Source organism: Phycodurus eques, chromosome 22 (assembly GCF_024500275.1).
Source record: "Phycodurus eques isolate BA_2022a chromosome 22, UOR_Pequ_1.1, whole genome shotgun sequence".
Taxonomy (NCBI): Eukaryota; Metazoa; Chordata; class Actinopteri; order Syngnathiformes; family Syngnathidae; genus Phycodurus; species Phycodurus eques.
The window spans coordinates 3,684,207-3,707,204 of NC_084546.1; the positions used below are offsets into that span (position 1 = coordinate 3,684,207).

Sequence of the window (22,998 nt, forward strand, 5' to 3'; positions counted from 1 at the left end):
AGTATAAGAAATAGTGTTATTTTACGTAAATAAAATACAAGTTGGTACATGAAATGTGACACGAGATTCAATTGTAGTACGAGAAAGAAGTTAATAATTTTGTGCCAGAAATATGTCGTCATATACCGTGAAGAAAGTGGTAATATTACAAGAGAAAAGTAGCCAAAACACGCGAATGAAGTTGTAATACTATCGGTCCTTTGTATTGTCCTAACATTACTCCACAATTGACTCCATTTGAGATCCTTTCAGTGTCATCCTTGATGTGTTTAATGATTTATGTAAACCAACAGTAACCACATTGTGTCACTCTGCCTGAGGCATTTGGACCGTTACAGTCACTCCAAGATTGAGTAAAGGGGGATGGGGGGGATAATATCCTTCCATATTCCATCACTGCGTAGTCTTCGTATCAGCTGACTGTCGACAGCGCGGCCCGTTCCGACATAGACGTGATTCAGTCGTGGTTAGACTTGTTGTGGAGAGCGCTCGTCGTGTCATTCGCCGCTCCTCGGCCGTGTTGGAATCACATTCCCTGCTTACATTTGTAATCTAGACTTGTCACATTTTGTATGGGGGGGGCAGCGTGGCACATTTGTGGTAATTTCCCCGCCGATGTCGAAAGACGCTCTGTTCTCTTTGTACCATAGTATTCAGTGCGAGGTCATGGTGGTGAAGCCCCACTCGCAGCCCCCTCATATGACACTTCCGAGCAGCTCCGCTCTCCAAAAATAACATTTCATGTTGTCTCTGAGCACCTTTTCCTACATGTGTGCCGTGCACATTGAAAGACACAGCAGGCTGTTTATATGCCACAGAATGCAAAGTGGTTATCGCTAGCCTAATATTGCCTCAGTCATTTTCTTTTTCAGAAAATCAGAAAAAATACAATAAATTCAATAAACAAGAAGAGTCCAGTTGCCTTTTAGCGTTCACTCGTGTCACATTGTTGACCACCCTGCGTCCCTGTAGCGGAAAAGCCGCGGAAGACGAGGTCAGATCGCGGCAGCGAATGGAAAGGCGGGCGGGCGGGCAGGGCCTCGGTGGCCGCAGAGCGGCGCGTTACAAAGCGCACAGCGCGCGTCTCATCTTCAAAGGCAGCGTTGATGAAAGACGCATCGTGTCTGCAGCTGCCGCCGCATAGCATTATAGCGGTGCAACATTTTCACACTTAATATACATAGTGTGCATGCCTTCAAGACATTCAGACAGGGATAGCGAGTGTGGAAAGGTTCGTACAACCCCTAACAAAATTGTCTTTCAGGACAGCATACAAAGGAATACAAAGCCTTTTTGTATAATTTTTATCTTTGAACAACCTTGCCTTAGCTTTCGAAGTGTAACTGAAGAAATGCTCATGTGTGATGATGGCCTTTGGAAAGGCGATAGCTCGTCTATATTTGTGTCAGCGTCTCCAGTGTCGAGGCTGGAAGATGGAGACCGCGCGTATACTTGCCGACATCTCTGACGGTACCCCCGTGCAACGTTCGGCATCCCGACAGCATCGAAGGGCCGCTTAAGTAGCTATCAGCCGTGAGAGAGGCGAGCCTGGCATCGCTGCTTTGTACCCTCCGCATTTACATGGCCTGACCCAGTTCGGTGGCAGGCTAGCGGCAGGGGGGAGGGGCAGCCCGGGGAAAAGCTAAAAATACCACCCCTCGTGCTTGGCGGCTCCATTGCGGAGGGATCCCTAGAATTGGTGTCCTTTACTTGCGCGGTGCGGTTGGCTTACGAACTACCAGAGGGGATCCTCGTCGTGAGACGCCGGCCGCCGTTCCCGCTAAATTGTCTCCGTTTATTCCAGATGGGTGTAATCGCAGACATCTTGGCCGCGGCATGCGAAGGGTTAACCCCGGCCGCTGTCACCCAACCAACCCATCCCAGCTGCCGGGCAATCTTGACGATTTTCCACCGTTGCGACCTATTTCGCAACCCCTAACTGTCGCTCGTGCTAAATGACTGCGTCGCTCGCGACGGCCGAGGTGGCGCGAACGACAGTTGCGTCCGCTTTCTTCGACTGTACAACTTGGATTTGAATAGGATTATAATTGCAAAGAAATATGCATCTTGTTCTTTCCTTTTATTTCTCATTCCTAATTTAAATTTACTGAAAAACTGACACATTAAAAAAAAAAGACTAAACTATATATTAAGTCACCAAAATGTTCAACCAAACTATATAATTTCCTTCAACGAAAGTCCACTAGTTTATTGTGATCTGCTATAGACTGGCCAACTAAATTAGCATGGATGTTACGGTAATTGTAAACCTTTAAAAAACTGCTACTTAACACCCATGGAGCAGCAACCCATACAAACAGAGCATACAACAATACTCACGGGCATATATTTTCTCCGCCCTGTGCGAATTGTTACTTCAGCTTAGTTGGGGACTGTCTCTGCCTCTTCTTCTTGTTCTTAATTACGCTGCAAAACATGGTACGACACTGAAGGCGCAACTCTAAATTTCTTAGCTGGAATTGGATACTAACACATCATCGGTGTCAAGCGGGAGTATTTCCAAGCGTCCTTGAGCAAGATACCAAAACTTCAAATTGCTCCTGTTTGGCTCGTTTGCGCTGCGCGGCCAGCCCCCAGCATCCCGAACGGCGCTTGGGGCTGCGCTGCACACGTATCTCTCCAACCATCCCGTGTTGCATAACATCACCGCCATGGACCATTAATAGTGCGCCGCGTTCTTCTTGATGGTGACAAACCTGTGTTCAGTTGGCAGTCAGCCTAGGCTGTGGGCCAGGAGGCATTGATGACAATTACCCCCACTCTGTCGCCTTTGTTTTTGCTGCTATCGAGTTAACGTCATTGAACAAAGTAGGAAGTAATCAATAGATATATAAACGGATGTAATTAAAATGTATTATATTACTATATATACTTTACAGTCTGTCAGAAAAACAAAAACAAATGCCTGCCGTTTTTTTTTTTTTTCTCCTTCGCAACAGATGGCCCCAAGTAGAATCTCAATGTGTGACAGAATATTTTCCAAGAATCTGGACGGAACAACCTAATGCTAACGCAGCCGCTGTTATCTGTTGTGCTTCATCGCGGTCCCATGTGACATATTTGGAGCCGGAGATAAACCGCGACCTGTTGCTTTGTTATCTCGCCACCTATTTCAGCGATTAGAGGAGCCCCGACTGCATGCATATTTTTATTAGATGAGCATAGTGTAGATGTCTTAGCTGCTACGGAATCCATACATTCTTTGAGTAACCTCGGCTCGTTGCGTCACTCATATTGCCAGGGAGCGCCACCACGGAGCTCCCCGATGCCGCAGATAGTCTTAATTAGATTGAACGCCAGGCTTTTCCTGGAGTAATCATTCAGTCCGTCCCAGGTCGCCGCCAGCGCCACGGCACAGGAGGGAATCTTGCTCACAGAGAGCGGCCTGTGCGGTGGGCTGCCGACGTACAAAACATGACTCGACGTCTGGATGAAGGACTGAACGCTCGGTCACAGTAATAGCGAATGCACCGACACTGAATGGTGTTTTTATAAGGGCGGAACACTTCCTGTAAATTTTCCATGGCAATATTCCAAATTGGAAGCTTTCCATGGGAATTGAGGGTCATTTCATGGAAAGCTATCATTTTAAGCATTAATATAATTTTTTTTTTGTCATTAGCAAACATCAGTGCAAAAAAATAGCTCTCCTTGCCCATTACAGTACAATGGTGTCTTGAGATACGAGTTATCCAACTTCCTTTTTCATGATACGAGCTGTCGTTCAGACTTTTTTTTTTTTGCTTTGGCCCTGCGAGCAAAAATTTTAGATGTGAGTGCTGGATGTTGGCAGTGTGTTTAAAACAACCAATTCGCTTTGCCTTTGTAAAGTCTTTTTAGCCTAATGCTAAGAAACAATGTCAAATGCCGTAGGCGGGCTAATCGGCGAATAGCATAGGTGTCGTGGTGTTATAGCTCTTTAAGCAATGGCACACATAGTGGAGCAACACTTGTAGACAGACAATATGACAATACTCTTAGGAATCTACTATATTCTTTATCCTCTGCGAAAAATGACTGTCACTGCGTCTTATGAAGGAGTGACTGTCTCCATGTATAACACACGTCTGTATTTTACTGCTCCAGAAGGCCAAGGCGTGCACACAAGAAGGAACAACACAATGTCCATTTGCATTGAAGTAAAAAAAAATTTTTTTTTAAAAATGTAGCAAAACCTGTTTAATGCTTTACATTCTATTTAATTATTTCATTACAGTATGTTTTTAAAAAAGTTGTGTGTGCACTCACAAGTCAGGGTACCACTGTACTTGTAATCTGGTTGTTTTAGTGAGGATTATGGTAGAATACAATTTACCCACTTAAATAGTGAATTCCTGGTTCATTAATAATTTCCACCCTTGAAAATGTCTGTGCTTTTGCAACCGTAACACCGAATGGCTCCTTGACGGTGTGTTTTGCTCTGGTCTTTTCAGATCTGACTGCATGCTGATCTCTGGCTCTGCGGGTTCCCCTCCGTCGCCGTGAGAGGCCAGGAAGACTCGGCTCTCCGAGGGCCATGGCTGGCTTTGTAGAAGCGCTGCCTCGCGACCTGCTGCCGCACGACTGCAGCTGCCTCTGACGGCCCTGTCGCCTTTTTTATGGGAGCGACCGTCGTGCGAGCGCTCGTGAGGATTTAAGCTTTTCTGGGACACTTTTTTTTTTTTTTTTTTTTTATTAGAAGGGGGGGGGATTTGTTTTTTTTCACCCCCACGGTTAACTCCGAGGTTTACTTTAGTGGGAGATAGCGAGACAATGGCGAACAACTCATACAGCGGTGTGAAGAACTCCATCGTGGAGGCCAACCACGATGCCGACTTTGGCTGCACGCTCAAAGAACTGCGCTCCCTCATGGAACTGCGAGGCGCCGAGGGCCTGAACAAAATTGGGGAATCTTACGGGGACGTTCACGGCCTCTGCGACCGCTTAAAAACCTCGCCTGTGGACGGTAATGTAACCCTTCACCTCACTTTTATCTTGGCTGTTTTGCTGTTGAAGGCAAGATGTGGCGGGCGCATACCTTCGAAGGCGTGCCATAAGATGTGTTGCACATGTCGTTGGACAACTTGACATCACTTCCTTGGAAAACTTTATGCGAGACAGGTGGCCGGACGGGCGAGCTCTGACCCGGGCCACCCCGGCTCTATTTCAGGGCCCGGCCGTGTCCCCTCTCTCCTGTTTCACCTCTGCGTCTCTGCTGTGGACAGAGCAGCTGTCCGCCCGGGCGACCTGCGCCAGGTTAATATCGCACATGTGCGCCACGTTAATGTCGCAAATGTGGGCCAGCAAAACAGGAGGCTTTCAGGCCCGCCAAGTAATGGCCCAAACGTGTTGTGGAAGGAGTGAGTTCATCTCCAAAGCGATCTCGAATTAGTCTGTCGTCACCGTGTTGTTTGACGACATTGGAGCTTCCCTGGTTGACAACACAGACCTTTCTTCCTCCCCTCTTTTATTGTCACTACTCTGTTTCAGCATTTCTCTATGGACAGTCTGCCTAATCGCCAGTATGACCTTGACTGAACTCTTATGGGAGAGGATTTTCAGTTTGATCCCAGATTAAAACGGCACCGCATACTCACTGTCGCAGCAACAGTCCTCTCTGCGCAGAGTCTCAAAGAGAGGAGAGAGAGAGGGAGAAAAAAAATTCCATGGGCTTCATCTTACCAGAGGGAATGCCGTAAATACCCCGCTGAATGGAAGCACGAATCATGTGCGGTTGCTGCCAGAATTATTACCTTAACGACGTGATGATTGTACGGGTTGCGCCGTGCCATCTCTCGCCCTCCTGCCAGTGCGCTGTCGTGGCAGCCATGGCGGCGAATAGCTGAGAATCCTTCTGTTGAGGTGCCAATTGTTCTAACACGTATGTGACCGGGTCACGGCGGGGAGCCTTAAAGAGTCCTGTCACACTTTGTCACGCCAGTGACACCAGGCGAGGCGGGCGATATCCGGGAGAGCGCGGCTGACTACGATGACGACGAGGCGCACGCTTTGATATTTAACAGTGGCAAAGAGCTCATTCGTCATTGGCGTGGGATTACAGGGGCTTGACAATTGAAAAGGGATTTCTAATTAGTTGGACGGTTACGTCTAAAACCCTCTTTAACCAATCCTTCCCTAATCCTCCACATTTCCAAGCTAATTTTCCTCACCCAGTGAAGTTTTACTCAACTTTGCCTGTCACTGCAGAGCATGTACCGCTCCTGTATTTCCACCCACAGTGACGAGAGATGTTTGTTTTTGTTTTCCTGTGTGTTCTCTCATCAATATAACTCAGGTTTATCCTTGGATAGACTTGGATAGTGCAGATTTTTGAGCGAAGTGATGCGTCACCGCAGGGGTGGGGGTGGGGGGGGGTATACGGCCCGAGCTGTTAAGACCGTCAATTCGACTGTCTATTTTTAGTCCCGTCGGACTGTGTGGTGTTTTAACACATACCGTGCCATCCTTTCAGCACTTCCTCTCTCCGCTTTGAATGTCACCTCTCTAGGTCGACACACGGCGAGCCTAAGTGCGAGGACGCCACTTCACATGTCCTCAGATGTCAACCAGCAGCCATAGCGTGGAACAGTAGCCATCAGTCAGTCCATCAAAGCATAGTGTTTATACTACGAGTCCCGAATGGGAGCCCCTGAATCCTCAGCGTAATGAGGCTCATTAAACTCACAAGCCCTCTCTCCACGTCGATATTATTGACAGCACTCACTTATTTGTTTCCCCCTTTTACAATTTGATTTCTACATCAGTGAAGCCAAATATTGAGGTTTTGGCTCCCTAGCCCCCGCAGGCCATGTAAGTGTGGAGAAGGCTTCCGTCGTTGGAATGCTGTTCACAAATCGGCCTCATTGTGTTGGGTGTTGCTCTTTGCCACGGTCAGCACATTTGGACTCTTGTGGGTCAGTGTGTTGAGCTGCATGCTCAAACCTTCTGTTGGCGAGGCAAAGGGGTTCCTTCCCAAACTTCATTTTTGCACACTTTTAAATTCCTATTTCCAGTTTTGTGTGTGTGTAACTTGGTCAAGCCTGTCTCTCTGCATTCAATCAGTCTTCCCAGAATTCCTGAGTTGTTCCTGATTAGAAGTGGAACACAAACAAATCACAGTTTGACGTGACAAGCAAATTCATGACAACGCTATGGCGTCACACCCGTCCCAAGAAAGGACAATGTGTCATTATTACCTTAAGAGGTGTACGTAAGCGTGTGACGTTGTTCGAGTTATTTTAAGACGTCTGCTAAAATGCTATAGTGTGGTCTGAATCAATGGGTGCAGTGCTAAAGCAAGGAAAGACTCCAATAATTGAGTTGTAGTAGACCTTTATCTTAGCATTTGTTGTTGTTTCAGGGACTCCAAAGTTGTTACTCAATAACAGTGCGGGAAAATTAAAATTTTCAGCAGGTTGTTTGTCATTTGTGGGTGACATCTCTGTGTTTGCTCTCCTGTTGACACAATCTTCAATCAAGAGGCATTAAAAAAAAAGCCAAACCGCAGCCATTTTTCATTGGATTACAACAAGGCCAGGGCTCACCTTGACCCCCTCGCCGGCGGCCAGGATGACAGCGGCGGTCGGCGCAGGGTCAGCCGGGGACAAGCGCTACAAATGAAACGGTTAATGATTAGCCGCTTGACTCGGCCCCGCGGTCAGTGCGGGCAAGGCCTGCCTATTTTCAGTTTCCGTTGGCGGGGATGAGGTGCTGACTGCTCTGTCACTTTTATTTATTGTGCCCAAGCGCTGAGGGAAAATGTAGCATAAAATTGAACCGGGCCGTAGCTGTCAGCATCTTTTCATTAGCGGCTTAAAGAATCAAACCAGATTGTATGAGGTGGCGAGGGAAGCAGTGACGGGTAATTATTGCCGGGTAAACCCCGCAGTTTGTCGACAATGCTGCTGCTGGTGACTCACTGTTGCAGCTCCCTACCACTAACGGACCTTGAGGAAAGGATCCGTTTGTGTTTTCTAGTACCACCTAAAAAAAAAAAAAACTACTTTTATTCCTAAAAAGTATATTTTATATTACTGTAGGCCACTGTAACATTATTCACAGATTGAACATTAACACGGCACTTAAATATAGGAAAATAAGAAAACAGTAGCTGAATAAAGTGTATTGTGCATTCAAGTTGAATAAAAATGCAACCTAAATAAATGTTTGAAAACAGACAGTTCTAAAAGAATGCTAATACATTGTACTTTAAAGTTAAATCTTACTGAACCGTACTTAAATGGACTGAACTGGATTAAAACAAAGTTTAAACCACAGTAACAGTTCAGTTCATTATGTAACAATCCGAATGCAGTGATGCGGGTGTAGGGAACGAGTGAATAATACCGAAAAACAAGCAGTTGTTGAAGATTAAATGTGAATGTATTGTACTAATCATTTGACGAGCGTCAGGTTTCTTTGGTATCTGGTGAAAGCCCTTAGGATCGATTTGATCAAATCTGTATAGCCGATAATACAATCCATTCATAAATACTTCCATTATAATTTTTACACTGAAGTTTATATCCCGATATACTGTATGCTGTTACTGTGGAGGATTCAATTTATACCCTTATATGAACTTCAGTGTCTTATAACATGCTGGTGACCGGTGCATTGAAAAGAGTATTGATCCCAAGTCAACTATGTGAGCCATGACACTTCTGGTTACGTAAAAGGCTTCCCTTCGTTGTAAAAATGGAATTCTATGTTGCGATTTGAAACTTCTTTAAACAGTGACCCCACTTTTCCCAGCCCGGTCATTGCTGTGCTTCGCACCCTCGCTTCACCCCGTCAGTAGCGGTTTCGCACAGTCATCCACTCCTCCGAATTCCGCTCCGTCCCCTCCTCGCCTCACACAGCGCAGCTCCATCCAGTCCACCCCCACACGCACGCACACACACGCAAGCATGAATAGAGCTGGAAAACCGCGGTGCATCACCAACTGTGTGTAGGCCCTTTTGAATGTGTGTAGGCATGTTGAATGGGTACGGTGGGGGTCCCCGCAGCGCAGGAGAATGCATGCGGTCACACGTTTGTTGCATTTGACGTCTATTCTCTTGAGTGTGCCGCCATTGTCACCCACCCAGTGTGTCCTTTCAGAGCGGCTGATGCACCGCGCAGATAATATGCGTGACTTTTAGCCCACACAGTGCCGCATCCATCTGTTGTTGGACGAGATGGCTCCTAGTTAAAACTTAAGGAATAGTTCAAATAATTGTTTTCCCATGTGTTAAAAAAGATGAAGCATGACACATTTATTTAAAATGTGTCTCATCTCTCTCCCCCACTCTCTCTCTCCAGGACTTAGCGGGCAGCCGGCAGACATCGAGAAGCGGAAAACAGTGTTTGGGCAAAATTTGATACCGCCCAAAAAGCCCAAAACGTTCTTGCAATTAGTGTGGGAGGCACTGCAGGATGTCACGCTGATTATCCTGGAAGTGGCAGCCATAGTTTCACTTGGCCTTTCTTTTTATAGACCTCAAGATGCCGAAAGAGAAGGTAGGTTGGTTATTATAATATCCCGTTTTGTTATCATTGTAAAAGACAACCTACGTCTTATGTTTGCATTGCATTGTTTATTTACAGCAGATGTATTTATAGAGTTGAGTCACCTGACCGTTATTTGTTTTTTCTTCCACAGACTGCGGCAAGGCTGCGGGCGGTGCGGAGGACGAGAACGAGGCGGAGGCAGGCTGGATCGAGGGCGCCGCCATCCTGCTGTCGGTCATCTGCGTGGTGCTGGTGACGGCGTTCAACGACTGGAGCAAAGAGAAGCAGTTCCGAGGCCTCCAGAGCCGCATCGAGCAGGAGCAGAAGTTCACCGTGGTCCGCGGCGGGCAGGTCATCCAGATCCCCGTGGCGGAGATAGTCGTCGGTGACGTTGCACAAATAAAATATGGTAAGTCTGATTTACCCCACATGATGTATGTCGATAATTCGAGTACTTGGGACTTATTTGGCTAAAACTTGCATCCATCACTATAAAACCTACAGGGGCTGGTAAGCTTCGTTTAACTTCACAGTTTAGCTCACCGATGGCAGGTCGAACATTAACTAAGCTTCATGTCGGTTATGCATTCAATTGAGAGGACAATAGAGCAATAGACAGCACAGAAACTGGTTTGGGATTGAAAACGATGTGATTGCGAAGGTGTGAGTACAGCCAGAGGTGTACTTAAAAATACTTATTTTATGACTAACTTAAGATTTATTTAAATCAAATCGAATTGAGCCACTTGACTTATGCTACAGTAACTTGGGACTTGCTTGAAACTTGCTTGAGACTTGAGACTGACTTAGACCTCTGGTGACCCTTTTGAGTGTTAACACTTGGTGTGGTTTGTAGGGGACCTTTTGCCCACCGATGGTCTCCTCATCCAAGGCAACGATTTGAAGATCGACGAGAGCTCCCTCACGGGGGAGTCGGACCATGTCAAGAAGACGCAAGCAAGAGATCTGATGCTGTTATCAGGTAATGTAAAGCCTGTACTTCCATGTTGCTGTGGTCTCGGAGGATTGCTATGTGTATGTTGGTGAAAGCATCTGTCAGCGTGAACGACACTTTTCAGCTTGTATATGTACTTGACGTCAGCATGTACCTCTCCGGTGCTCATGAGGTACTTTAAAGAAGATTGTCTTGTGATAGTTTTAATTCACTGTCATAACTACCATCTTCTGTTTGTAGAATATTGCTTTGATTTTTCAAAAGCATTTCTTTGGTTTCCTCGCCTAGCGTTTTCTGCTAGCCCAGCATCTGAAGTGTTCTGCTCACTTGGCAAATAAATCTCATATTTTGGTTTGTCTATGTGGGGAAACTTAAGTGACATCTTTGCTCCTCGCGCTAATAGGCACCCACGTGATGGAGGGCTCGGGGAAAATGGTGGTCACGGCAGTCGGCGTCAATTCTCAAACTGGAATTATTTTCACGCTGCTCGGTGCCGCCGAGGACGAGGACGACGACGACGACGACGAAAAGAAGGAAAAAGAGGAGAAGAAGAAACAGAGGAAAAGTGAGTGTCCTCTTAGCCTGGTTTGATTTTATTTTGGGGTCATTTCCCTGCACCGCCATGTGTTTTTGCATCCCAATTCAGGAAGGTTGAAACACTTTTCTCACCAGCTAAATGGTGTTTTTTATTATATATTTTTTGCAGACAAGAAGCAGGATGGCTCCATTGAAAATCGGAAGAAAGGTGAGTTGCTATGTTGACCAACGTGAACACACACACACACACACACACACACTCACAGGCCACCTGCTTTTTAGTTGTGTGATTCGACCTTGAATGGGTGTGTGAAAGCACCGTAAGATGATTCAGACTGTATTAAGGAGACCTTTATTTGATTAGCATTCACAGATTCCGAAATAATATTTGTCTCCCTTGAATTTGCTCTCCAAAACAAAGAAGTACAAAAATGCAAATACAAAATCAAACAAATTATTGACCTTGACCTGCCTGCTAATGACGGCATAGGAAGCTAAACTCTCTGGAAAAGGTCGTGTTGTGTGGTTCATTTTCGTGGAGTTGGAATGCGGTGGAACGGGTCAGGAAGCGTGTGCGCTGCAGCTGATGCGTTAAAGCTGATGCGAGTGGCAATAGTGGGTAAAGTGTAGGTGGTCCCATTAAAGTATGTATAATTGCCTCGCAAACGTAGCGCCCACATTTAATAGCCGGCGTCCTCCCTCCTATTTAACCGCGGTGTGTTAATTGGCTGGGGTGCTTCTTTTTCTGCAAGTGATTTTGCATTTCGCTGCGACCCCCTTTGACACAGCACAAGCTGTGCTGGCATCCTCATTGTCCTGCCCCGTCTCCCCCTCTTTCCTCGCCTGGCACATTGTGCTTTGGGCAGCAGGTGCTACCGAATCCAGTTACAGCGATTAGTGATGAGGAGATTAAAGCTACGCAACAATTCCGGGGCCAGAACATCTGCTTTCCACCAAACCCCTCCCCACCTCCTCCTACCCAGCCCCTCTCCCTGCGGCCCGCGCCCTGTCACTACTGCAGTGGTCCTTTACGGAACCTTTCCTAGTGGGTCCCGTGTCCAATTTGAAGGCTGACAAGCCCGACAATGAGGTTTTTGTCACGGTAACCGGCGAGCCCAGGCTTGTGGTCCTGCTGGGACGGTGATCAGTGACGCCGGGGTCTGTAACCACAACTGTGGCGATGGTCCCTGGTGCACAGATTCCCTCTGTCTGCCAGGAATCAGCCGTAATCCTTTAGACTGAGATTATTCTGTCCGTGTAAATCCAGAACCAACCACAGTCCACGGCAGCTGCAGGATCCCAATGCTAACACCCCTGCCCCGCTACACACAATACCGTAGCCTTGTCCCGGCTGTCCCCATTACATGAGGCATTTAATTATATCATCCAAAGTTTGAGGGAAGAAAGATGTGACAATTGTCCTGGAGGGCTTTGGCAGATGTATCCTCAGTCTGGCACGTCTAATGATTTTATCATGGCTCTGCAGAGACGAGCCCTCATATTTTATCTGCTCGCGTGTCTTTGGGATTCCCGTCTGTTCTGCCTGCAAGGGAGCGGCGGCTGGGAGATGGCACTGTGAACATGGAATGACGTTCTTACAAATACAATCATTTATGCTTCATATTGTATGACATTTTACGTCTTCTTGTTTTCAGCAAAAGCACAGGACGGCGCCGCCATGGAGATGCAACCTCTGAACAGCGACGAGGGAGCGGACACGGAGGAGAAGAAGAAAGCCAACCTGCCAAAGAAAGAGAAGTCTGTCCTCCAGGGCAAGCTGACCAAACTCGCCGTGCAAATCGGCAAAGCAGGTGAGTGGCAGATTTATTTTATTTTATTTATTTATTTAAAAATGTTTTTTTATATATATATATATATGCATCTGTACACTTTAAAGTCACTTCAAATATGGCAGGGTTTTTAACAACACTCCTCCTCTGTATTGTGTCAAATTCACATTCACCTCATGTCTCTGCTTCCTCGCAGGATTGGTGATGTCGGCCATCACGGTGATCATCCTGGTGGTGCTGTTTGTGGTCGACACCTTTTGGATCCAAAATCTGCCCTGGGTCAAGGCCTGCACGCCCATCTACATTCAGTTCTTTGTCAAATTCTTCATCATCGGCGTCACCGTGCTGGTGGTGGCCGTCCCCGAAGGCCTCCCGCTCGCCGTCACCATTTCCCTGGCGTACTCTGTCAAGGTAAAGTCACTTAACCTTGTCACCCGCATGCCGGGTGGCCGCCGGCTTATGCTTTAGCCTATTAGAAGTAGCGGGCCAGGCTGTTAAGACATGCTAAGTGATACCTTGAAGCCAAGCTAGGATCCTACAAGGTGTTATCTATAGCTCTTGACTGTCCTTCCGACAGAAAATGATGAAAGACAACAACCTGGTGCGCCACCTGGACGCTTGCGAGACCATGGGTAACGCCACGGCCATCTGCTCGGACAAGACCGGGACGCTCACCATGAACCGCATGACGGTGGTGCAGGCATACGTGGCCGAGAAACACTACAAGAAGGTGCCGGACCCGGAGAACATCCCCGCCTCCATTTTAGATTTCCTGATTCTGGGGATCGCCGTCAACTGCGCCTACACGACCAAGATCATGGTATACTTGGCAAATAGAACTGCTTGTTATTGTTTTTTGTATTAAACTGTGGTACCTTGACTGAATTTTTGAATTTTCATGATGAGCACTGATGGTATGACCACTGAGAGCAAAAATATTGCGGCTTCACAGTATCAATGTATTGCAATTACAGCTCTAAAATATATTATTTTTAAAAGTTTGGGTAAATCACTTTGTAAGGTAAATATGGTAATTAAATGTATAAAGAAAAATCTAAATGGTACAACAGTTAAAGTACTTTTATATCTCAGAAAGGGAGTAACTATTTCTCTGCTCTTCTCCGCTTTGTGAATAACGTCAAACATAAACGAAATTGTTAGCCATGCTAGTTATATATACAGCTAGTTCTCTGCTAATGAAGAGTCTCGAATATTTATTTCATCAAATGCAAACACGCTAACTATTGTAGGTTGTTGTAAACGTTCATTTCAAGACCGTTACAGTAATATTTTTACATTACCTTGAATTTGTAGAGGAGTGTTGGGTGGTGCGCTTTTAAATGTGATTTCATTTTGGAAGAATTTCCCCATTTGCCAGCCACTCTGTCAGCAACTTTTGCATATCCCTCCTTTACAAAGATTTAAAAAAAAAAAAAATGTGAGTACCAGAAAAAAATCCCATAAGAGCTGACACTGCCGCTACATGTGCTCATTTGAGTAAATTAAACTGTCTTCACTTCTCCTCCCCTGAAGCCTCCAGAGAAAGAAGGGGGCCTGCCTCGGCAAGTGGGGAACAAGACCGAATGTGCCTTGCTGGGATTTTCTACTGACCTCAAGCGCGATTACCAGACCATTCGCAACGAGATCCCCGAGGAGAAGCTGCACAAGGTGTACACTTTCAACTCCGTGCGCAAGTCCATGAGCACGGTGCTGAAGATGGCCGACGGCAGCTTCCGGATGTTCAGCAAGGGCGCCTCAGAAATCCTCCTCAAAAAGTAAGAACGTTCGAGTGGTTTTAGTCCATAGGTCTTTGCTTGCTCTAGATGCCCGTGAAAGATACGTAATGTCTTATAGCAGCTAAGACGTTCAAGTGCATCCCACCCGAACCCCTTACTTTGCGACTTATAAACAGGCGCTGAGAAAATGAGCTGGTAACAACTTCATAAGCCTCTTAACCAAGCGGGCTTCTTTTTAACCCACAGAGGGCTTAGTGTGACGTCACGCTTGTGCGGCTCCTCATTCAAACGCTTTTGTTTTCTCCTCTGCCTACCCTCACTATTATGTTTCACTTTTAGAGGCTTTTTGTCTACTTTTAGCTGTCTTATCACTGTGTTTTCCGCTCCTAGGTGCTATAAAATCCTGACAGCGTCTGGCGAGTCAAAGGTGTTTCGCCCGCGAGACCGTGACGACATGGTGAAGAAAGTGATCGAGCCCATGGCCTCGGAAGGCTTGAGGACCATCTGCCTTGCGTACCGAGATTTTACCGTGACGGACGGCGAGCCCGACTGGGACAACGAACACGACATCCTGACCGGGCTCACTTGCATTTGCGTGGTGGGCATCGAAGACCCAGTGAGGCTCGAGGTAGGCAGCGTAGCCAATAATTGTACTAATAAGTGAGAGTACTGTTACTGTGGAATATTATGACTAAAGTAGTCCTCCAAATAAGTACTTGAGTACTCAGACATGGCTGTTTTTTTTTTTTTTTCATTGCCCAATTTATCCAAAATGTTCCAGATAAATAAATGTAATGGAGTAAATGTAGCCAGCACATGACTACCCACCTAGTGACTAGTGACCAGTGTTTCTAAGTGTGTATTTCATGAATGAGCATCATTGTTTCTTCAGGTCCCGGACGCCATCAGAAAGTGCCAGCGCGCAGGCATCACGGTACGGATGGTGACGGGCGACAATATCAACACGGCGCGCGCCATCGCCAGCAAGTGCGGCATCCTGCAGCCCGGAGACGACTTCATCTGCTTGGAGGGCAAAGAGTTTAACCGACGGATACGCAACGAAAAGGGAGAGGTAGGCGGGCAGCAGCAGAGCTCCTATCCCTCAGACGCTTCCAGAAATAATACTCTTCTGTGATTCATCTTGATTCTTGTTTTATTTCTAGATCGAGCAAGAGCGCATTGACAAGATCTGGCCCAAACTACGAGTGCTGGCTCGTTCTTCCCCAACTGACAAGCATACTTTAGTCAAAGGTAGGTTTATTTTGTCAAACACGAATGTGGGAAGTTGTTGCCTTTGCATTCAGCTCACATCTTGTACTGCTCTAGGTATTATTGACAGCACCGTGGTCGAGCAGAGGCAAGTTGTCGCCGTCACAGGGGATGGCACCAACGACGGTCCCGCCTTGAAGAAAGCCGACGTGGGCTTTGCCATGGTGAGTCACACACACTACACAAATGTAACCTCAACGGCGTGTATGACGAATCGTGCCTTTCCTCTCTTGCAGGGTATCGCCGGAACCGACGTGGCCAAGGAGGCGTCGGACATCATCCTGACCGATGACAACTTCTCCAGCATCGTCAAGGCCGTCATGTGGGGACGCAACGTGTACGACAGCATTTCCAAATTCCTGCAATTTCAACTTACCGTCAACGTGGTGGCCGTTATCGTGGCGTTTACGGGCGCCTGCATCACACAGGTTAGTTAACCTCGCAAAATACAGTGGTTTGGTTCCCTCCGTGGTCTGTGCGGCTTCGCAGACCGTTTAGTTTGTAGCGTTGTTTGGCTTGGCCTGACTGAGCTGGATAAGCAAAATGTTTCCAGATCTCACTCTTTTTCTGTAACGCACAAAAATAATGTCGTTTTTTTTTTGGGGGGGATGGAACGGATTAATGGCATTTTAATTGATTTCAATGTGGAAAGTTGTTAAGAGCATTCTCACAGAACAAAATACATTTCTAAGTCCAGGTACCACTGTAAATGGAAAATCTAAACAATGTATAGAGACTAAATGTGGTGGCTCTCTTCCTGCAGGACTCTCCACTGAAGGCGGTGCAGATGTTGTGGGTCAACCTGATCATGGACACCTTCGCCTCACTGGCGCTGGCCACAGAGCCGCCCACAGAAGCCCTGCTTCTCAGGAAGCCATATGGCCGCAATAAGCCTCTCATCTCTCGCACCATGATGAAGAACATTCTGGGCCAGGGCGTGTACCAGCTGGTCATCATCTTCACGCTGCTCTTCGCCGGTAAGAGATGAAGCTTCTAGTTTATCCGCTTGATTTGTCCTTGCCGGCATTGACATTCTTTCTACGCCGCAGGAGAGAAGATGTTCGACATCGACAACGGGAGGAAGGCGCCCCTCCGAGCACCGCCGTCGGAACACTACACCATCGTCTTCAACACCTTCGTCCTGATGCAGCTGTTCAACGAGATCAACGCCCGCAAGATCCACGGCGAACGCAACGTCTTCGAGGGCATCTTCAACAACCTCATCTTCTGCAGCATCGTCTTCGGGACCTTCATCATCCAGGTACGCCGGATTCTCGACCTCCATGCGAACCGTCAACGCATTTTCGCCTCTGAACGGCCCCCTTCTCGTCCTTCCAGATCGTCATCGTGCAGTTTGGAGGGAAGCCGTTCAGCTGCGTGGCACTCACCATCGACCAGTGGCTCTGGTGCACTTTCCTGGGCTTTGGCTCGCTGCTGTGGGGCCAGGTAAGACAGAGATTTGCAACTCAACGCTACCCCCCTGTGGTGGGATAGGCTTAGTGCAGTAAGCACCTCATTTCTTTCCGTGCTTATCATGTGAATATTTGTTTGATATCCTACTAGTGTGCTGAATTGTCCATGTACTAGCTGCCAGATGCACAGTTTTACATCATTGCTAACATGTAGTTGTTCGTCCGGTTTTGAAACTCGTCTTAAAACCCATTTTTATTCTTTGGCTTTCAACTCAGTGTAAGACGCCGCACCTGTTTTTATCTGTGTACAGCACTTTGTTTCCGTCTTTGGTTGTTTTTAAAAGTGCTTTATAAATAAAGTTGAGTTGAGAGAGTTCTCTCAGTGCGCACTCAGCGTTCTACAAGTGCACAGCAATGTCAGACAGTTCACTGCAAAAATGCAGTTTTACCGAGAATATTTGCCTTATTTCCGATCAAAACTAATCTGATTACACTTAACACTTTACTTCCAGGTCATCTCCTCGATACCCACCAGCCGCTTAAAGTTCCTGAAGACGGCGGGCCACGGCACGCAGAAGGAGGAGATCCCCGACGAGGAGCTGGAGGAGCTGGACGACATGGAGGAGATCGACCACGCCGAGCGCGAGCTCCGTCGCGGCCAGATCCTCTGGTTCCGCGGCCTCAACCGCATCCAGACTCAGGTAATGAACCGAAAGCTGCGGGGCGAAGCACGTGCCCACCTGACACCGCTCACAAGGGAATCAAAAGCCATAAAAACTTGTAACTCTCCATTGCTGTTGCAGCGGCACTCTTAAAGAATGTACAGTGAGACCCCTGCTATTCGCGGGATAAGGACTGAGCTGGGAGTAATCAACACCTCTCAAATGATTTATAAATACCTATATTTTCCACACGATCCGGGCAAAGCACTATTTTTGTCCAAATGATACCAAACAAGATGCCACAAGATTGTACGTAAATACATTGTTAGCCTGAGCACAAAAGTAGAAAAGGTGAGTTTTTCAGCGAATGCCAAACCGTGAATATGCGGAGGTTCACTGTAATGCATTCATACGAGGGGATGAGGATGAAAAGCAGCCGATTGGTCAAAAATGTATGAAGATGATCAGCTGATCAGTGCCTTTTTCAACCCAGAACTATCACCCCTTTTTTCCCTCTCTTTTAACAACTCAAATTTCCAAGTGATATTTCACTGTGGTTCCTTCTATGCTCAAGATTGTTATTGCTATTATTTCACCTTTCTCTCTCTCTTTCTCCTCTGGGCTTTCTCCTGTCACGCTGTGTGGTTCTTTGCAGATGGATGTAGTGAGTGCGTTCCAGAGCGGAACTTCCTTACAGGGGGCTCTGAGGCGGCAGGCCTCCAACTCCAGCCAGCAGCAGCACGATGTAACCAATGTTTCTAGCCCTACACATGTAGCGTTTTCCACCTCCTCCACCACCACCACCACCACTACTACTTCTCCTTCTACTACTACTACTACTACCAACAACAACACCACCACCACCGCTGCCACCAACTCCGCTTCTGACGCTGTGGGGTGTGAGTGCGTGTTCTCCTCTCATGCATGAGACGTCTCCTCTCCTAACTTCCTCGGCTCTCTCTCTCTCTCTCTCTCTCTCTCTCTCTCTCTTTCTCTTTCTCTTTCTCTCTCTCTCTCTCTCTTGCTGACTCTCTTCCAACTGACAAACAACAAAGGCACCCACATCTTCCATCAAGCTTGGATGCCACATGATGCTCTTCTTATCTATGTACCATGTGATCAGGTGGCTTCTGACGTGGAGATGTTTTTTTTCTCTGTGTCATTACTTTGTCTTCTGTTCCGCTTCTGCTTGGAATGTTTTTTGTTGGTTTGTTTGTTTTTGACTGATTAATAACGAGAGAAATGTGGAATTGCGTGCATTTTTCAGTGATGTTTTCCAGATTGAGCAGGTGGTGTCTGCATCTGCCTCAGTCAGTCTGTGCCCCCGTCGCTCTCATGGGTCTGTGTCGCAGCGCTGTAGTCCTTTGCTGGGTAAATGTTTTGAGTATACGCCCATGGACACGCTCTTAAAGAAGTCCTCAAAAGTGACAAGCGGGCTTCCTTGTCAGTGGTGTGGATGTTCCGGATCGGCACTTATCTCTCTCGCAAATCTTCCGGATTTGGTTCGGACCACGTGAGAAGACCTTCACGGAAGAAATGAGCCTAAATTCTCTGCTGTTTTTCCTACAGGTGCAAGAGCATTGGTCAGATGTTACCTCAATAACTTTTCATTCCAGGTCAAAAGGTGGTCCTCCGTCTGTGCGTGTCAGTGGTTGTGTGTCGGTCCGCATCCCACTGACGCGCCCCGTGTTCTTCTTTAGATTCTGTGAAATGTGTCATGGGCTATACTCAAAGGTTTACCGCCGTTAGAGCACCAGGTAGCACACGCTCTGCATGGGCTCACTCTCGACTCTTGTGTGCCGTTTTCGTTTTCGTCTGAGATGCCCGACCCGCTTGTGGACGTGCTTGGCTGTGGCAGCTTTTTCTTACGTTTGTTTGGTCTCCACAAAAAAACGCTTACGACTGACCTTCTGTCTCAAGGCACACCCCCCCTCGCGCTCCTGTCTCTAATTTCCTGCCTTCTGGTCTGTCTCCTGTCCTCGCTCTTTTCTGGCTTCTGTCTATTTCTACCCCCCACCTTCTCTATCTTTTGTCTTCTCTCTTTCCTGGCTCCTGTCTTCTATTCAGCCTTGTCTGTCGTCTTCTCTCATCTGTCATTCATATCTGTCCTCTTTCTGGCCTTTCTCCTCTCTTCTAAGCATGCCCAACACCTTTTAAGGCCTTTTGACTCTTTCTCTCTTGGTTCTCCTATTTTTATTTATTTATTTATTATTTTTTTTTTTGCATTTTGTTGAATAATCAGAAGCGGGCCTCTACAGAGCGTTTGGTGACGTACTCAACAAGACACTCGTGTGGGTTTGACACTCGCTCACTTTGTGCACCAACTCACCTGTCCGAAAGCGCTCCGACATACGGCCACCCGCACGCCTCAGCAACGTCAAAGCCACCATTTTGGGTTTATGCTGTGATTCAAGAAGCAGAAAGCGTATGATTTAATTGTAGTGTTGCTGGAGGCTCGTAGAGGACGTGTCAGAACGACTTGCACGTGTTTCACTGATGGCGTTCGTGTGCTGAGGCCACTAGAAACTCACCTCGTCTTCCGACGGCATCCAGGTGCGCCTGTGTCTAAAGACATTCTTCTCCCCCTGCCTGCAGATCCGTGTGGTGAACGCATTCCGCAGCTCCATCTCCCTCTATGAGGGCCTGGAGAAGCCCGAGTCGCGGAGCTCCATCCACAACTTCATGACCCACCCGGAGTTTCGGATAGAGGACTCGGAGCCGCATATTCCCCTCATAGACGATACGGACGCCGAGGACGACCCACCCACCAAGCGCGACTCGGCCAGCCCTCGCAACGCCTCCCCTGCGCCGCCATCGCCAGCCAGCACCGCCCCGCCTTTCCCCAGCCCCGCCCTCAGCGCCGCCTCCCCGAACCAGAACAATAACGCTGTGGAGAGCAGCAACCACCTCCTCCCGGAGGCCACCAAAGCGGGCGAGCCCCCCGTGCCGGGCAGCCCCCTACACAGCCTGGAGACCTCCCTTTGATCGCAAAGCACGCCCACCTCCCTGAAAGGCACCTTACCACTTTTCTACACCGGGGGGGGGGAAGCGAACTGGGGAGCTGTGCTGGGCGGGGCTGGACGAACATTGGGAGGAATGTAAACGACTTGTGTGGATGCTTTGATTTTCTTCTTCTTCTTTGCTTCTTAAACCACGTTAAGACTCCACCCGACCCCCTGCCACCGCCCCCACCTTTGGTTTGTCTGGCTGGACAAAGCCGTGATTATAAACTCTTGATTGAAAGTGACCTGTTTTTCTTATTCTATTCTTCTTATTATTATTATTATTTCAATTGCGACAACGAGTAAGAGGAGGAGGAGGTCCTCGCGACTTGAAGACGACAGAACCTTTTTGCTTCTTTTTAATCTCGATGGTGTTGTATATTTAGCTCTTTGGCCCTCGCTCGCAAAAAAACAAAACTATTTCTGCTCCATTTGGCTGTTAATATTTTGACTTATTTATGTTCATGGAGGATAGAAAGCAGGTCTGTTTACAAAGTTTGTAGATACTTTTTTTCTGTTTGTAGGCAAAAGAGCTTCCTGATGTATGATGCAGAAAACGGGACAGATTTAAAAAAAAAAAAAAAAAAACAACTGAGAAGATTATTTCAGATACTGCTGTATTTTCAGGAAAAAAAAGGTGTTTCTATTGAAACTTACGTATTTTTGCCTGCAAGTTTTATTTGTTATATATTTGTAGATAAACATAGAAACGTCTAGCCAAACCAATAAACACTAAGTCTTGTATAGAGAGGAGGTCCGCCTGGCCTGGCCCCCGATGATGTGTTTTGGGGCATCGCTATAAATATTTACTCTATAGTTTCCACGTGCACAAAAGCTTCCGGGGAAAAAAAAAAATCCTCGTTTTCATCTGTTACCTTGTGTTCAAAGATTTCCACGTGTTGAAAGCTTCTCACCACAACAAAAAAAAAGGGAGTTCACGGGGCTCATATTTAGCACACATTCAGAACAAGCTGACACACTTTTACACTTATATTTGCACAAAAAGGAACAACACAACTTGCATTCAATTGAGACTAAATTAGCCAGTGAATGTGCCTTGGCTCGAGTCACCGTTCAAGCTTGATCAACCCTGCGGATGCTTGCTAAATATAGACCCCCCCTCGTTTTTAGTTCTTTATATTTGTGTACTTAACATTTTTAGTGTTTCTCAGCCCCCTTCACAGATGCAACTTCTAAAATGTTCTGTCCCTCCCAACGCATAGACACACAGAAGAACCATTTTTGGACACCTGACGTACTGGAAACACTATAAAGGATCTGTATATTTTTTCTTTTTTTCCCTTTTTGTTTTTTAAGAATAAAGACAAGGCAAACACTGGTATCTATCTGCACAGGGTACTTTATTTCCGAGCAAGAGTTTTGATACAGAAACAACAAATGTACCTTTGTATTTTTATGACGATAAACTGATTTATTGAGCTTTCACCGTGCTCACGAGACAGTTTGGAGGATTTGACAGTGCGGAGAGGCCACTCAAATGTGTGTGTTCTGAAACATTCATCTCAGGGTGTGAGGGAGAGAGAACAGGCCTCTTTTTTTTCTTCTTTTTTTCTTTCTTCTCGCTTTGGTTTGGTGGCTGCACGTTCTTCCTGCAGCCCCCTTTGGCAGTCTTCACCCAGAGACGTGTGGAGTAAACATTGTAAGGGAGCTGGCCTGTTGTCCTTGTTTGGTTTTACAGATATGACAAAATAGCTAGGAAGACCCTTGAAAACACACAAAAAGTGGAATCCATACCAGGAGTTTGTTCTGTAGCTTCTTCCTGGAAAACACGGGAATGAATGTTGTTGTTTTCCATTTGTTTTATGGATTATTATTTTTTTATCTTTTAACATTTGGAAATAAAAGTACTTCGTGTCTGTTTATCTTGAGCATTTTAAATGAATATCGTGATTGGATTTACATTTGAAACTTGTCGAGTAATGTGTATGGTTTTTAAAAATAAATAATGTATTTAGCCTACAAGCAGCGGCCCTGTTATTCATTTTGCAGTAGTTTTTGTCTTTTTTTCCCACCAAAACTTTCAAGGCAAATGCTTGAAGTGTTGCACTCAGTTACGTCACTACAATCACGAAAATGTCTAAGATGTGATCGTACTTATTTTATTTTAAGATTAGATTAGCAA

General features: G+C 46.7%; 1 protein-coding gene across 2 annotated transcripts; it reads left to right on the top strand.

Moving 5' to 3' along the window:
• Positions 1-1,081: 1,081 nt before the first annotated feature.
• atp2b1a (ATPase plasma membrane Ca2+ transporting 1a) lies at positions 1,082-22,838 on the top strand. 2 transcript variants are annotated; one of them, XM_061668381.1, is made up of 22 exons: positions 1,082-1,231; positions 4,455-4,966; positions 9,304-9,501; positions 9,644-9,901; positions 10,349-10,474; positions 10,851-11,012; positions 11,154-11,192; positions 12,640-12,795; positions 12,971-13,185; positions 13,352-13,594; positions 14,308-14,549; positions 14,901-15,138; positions 15,403-15,582; positions 15,674-15,761; positions 15,837-15,943; positions 16,016-16,207; positions 16,543-16,756; positions 16,829-17,040; positions 17,118-17,225; positions 17,704-17,892; positions 18,509-18,598; positions 20,449-22,838. In XM_061668381.1, exons 2-22 carry the CDS (start codon positions 4,774-4,776, stop codon positions 20,836-20,838), a joined length of 3,840 nt encoding a protein of 1,279 aa, XP_061524365.1. In that variant the 5' UTR covers positions 1,082-1,231; positions 4,455-4,773; the 3' UTR covers positions 20,839-22,838. The 2 variants fall into 2 exon arrangements, with proteins under 2 accessions (XP_061524365.1, XP_061524364.1); XM_061668380.1 differs by lacking the exon at positions 18,509-18,598 and having other exon boundaries at positions 1,084-1,231.
• Positions 22,839-22,998: the final 160 nt, after the last annotated feature.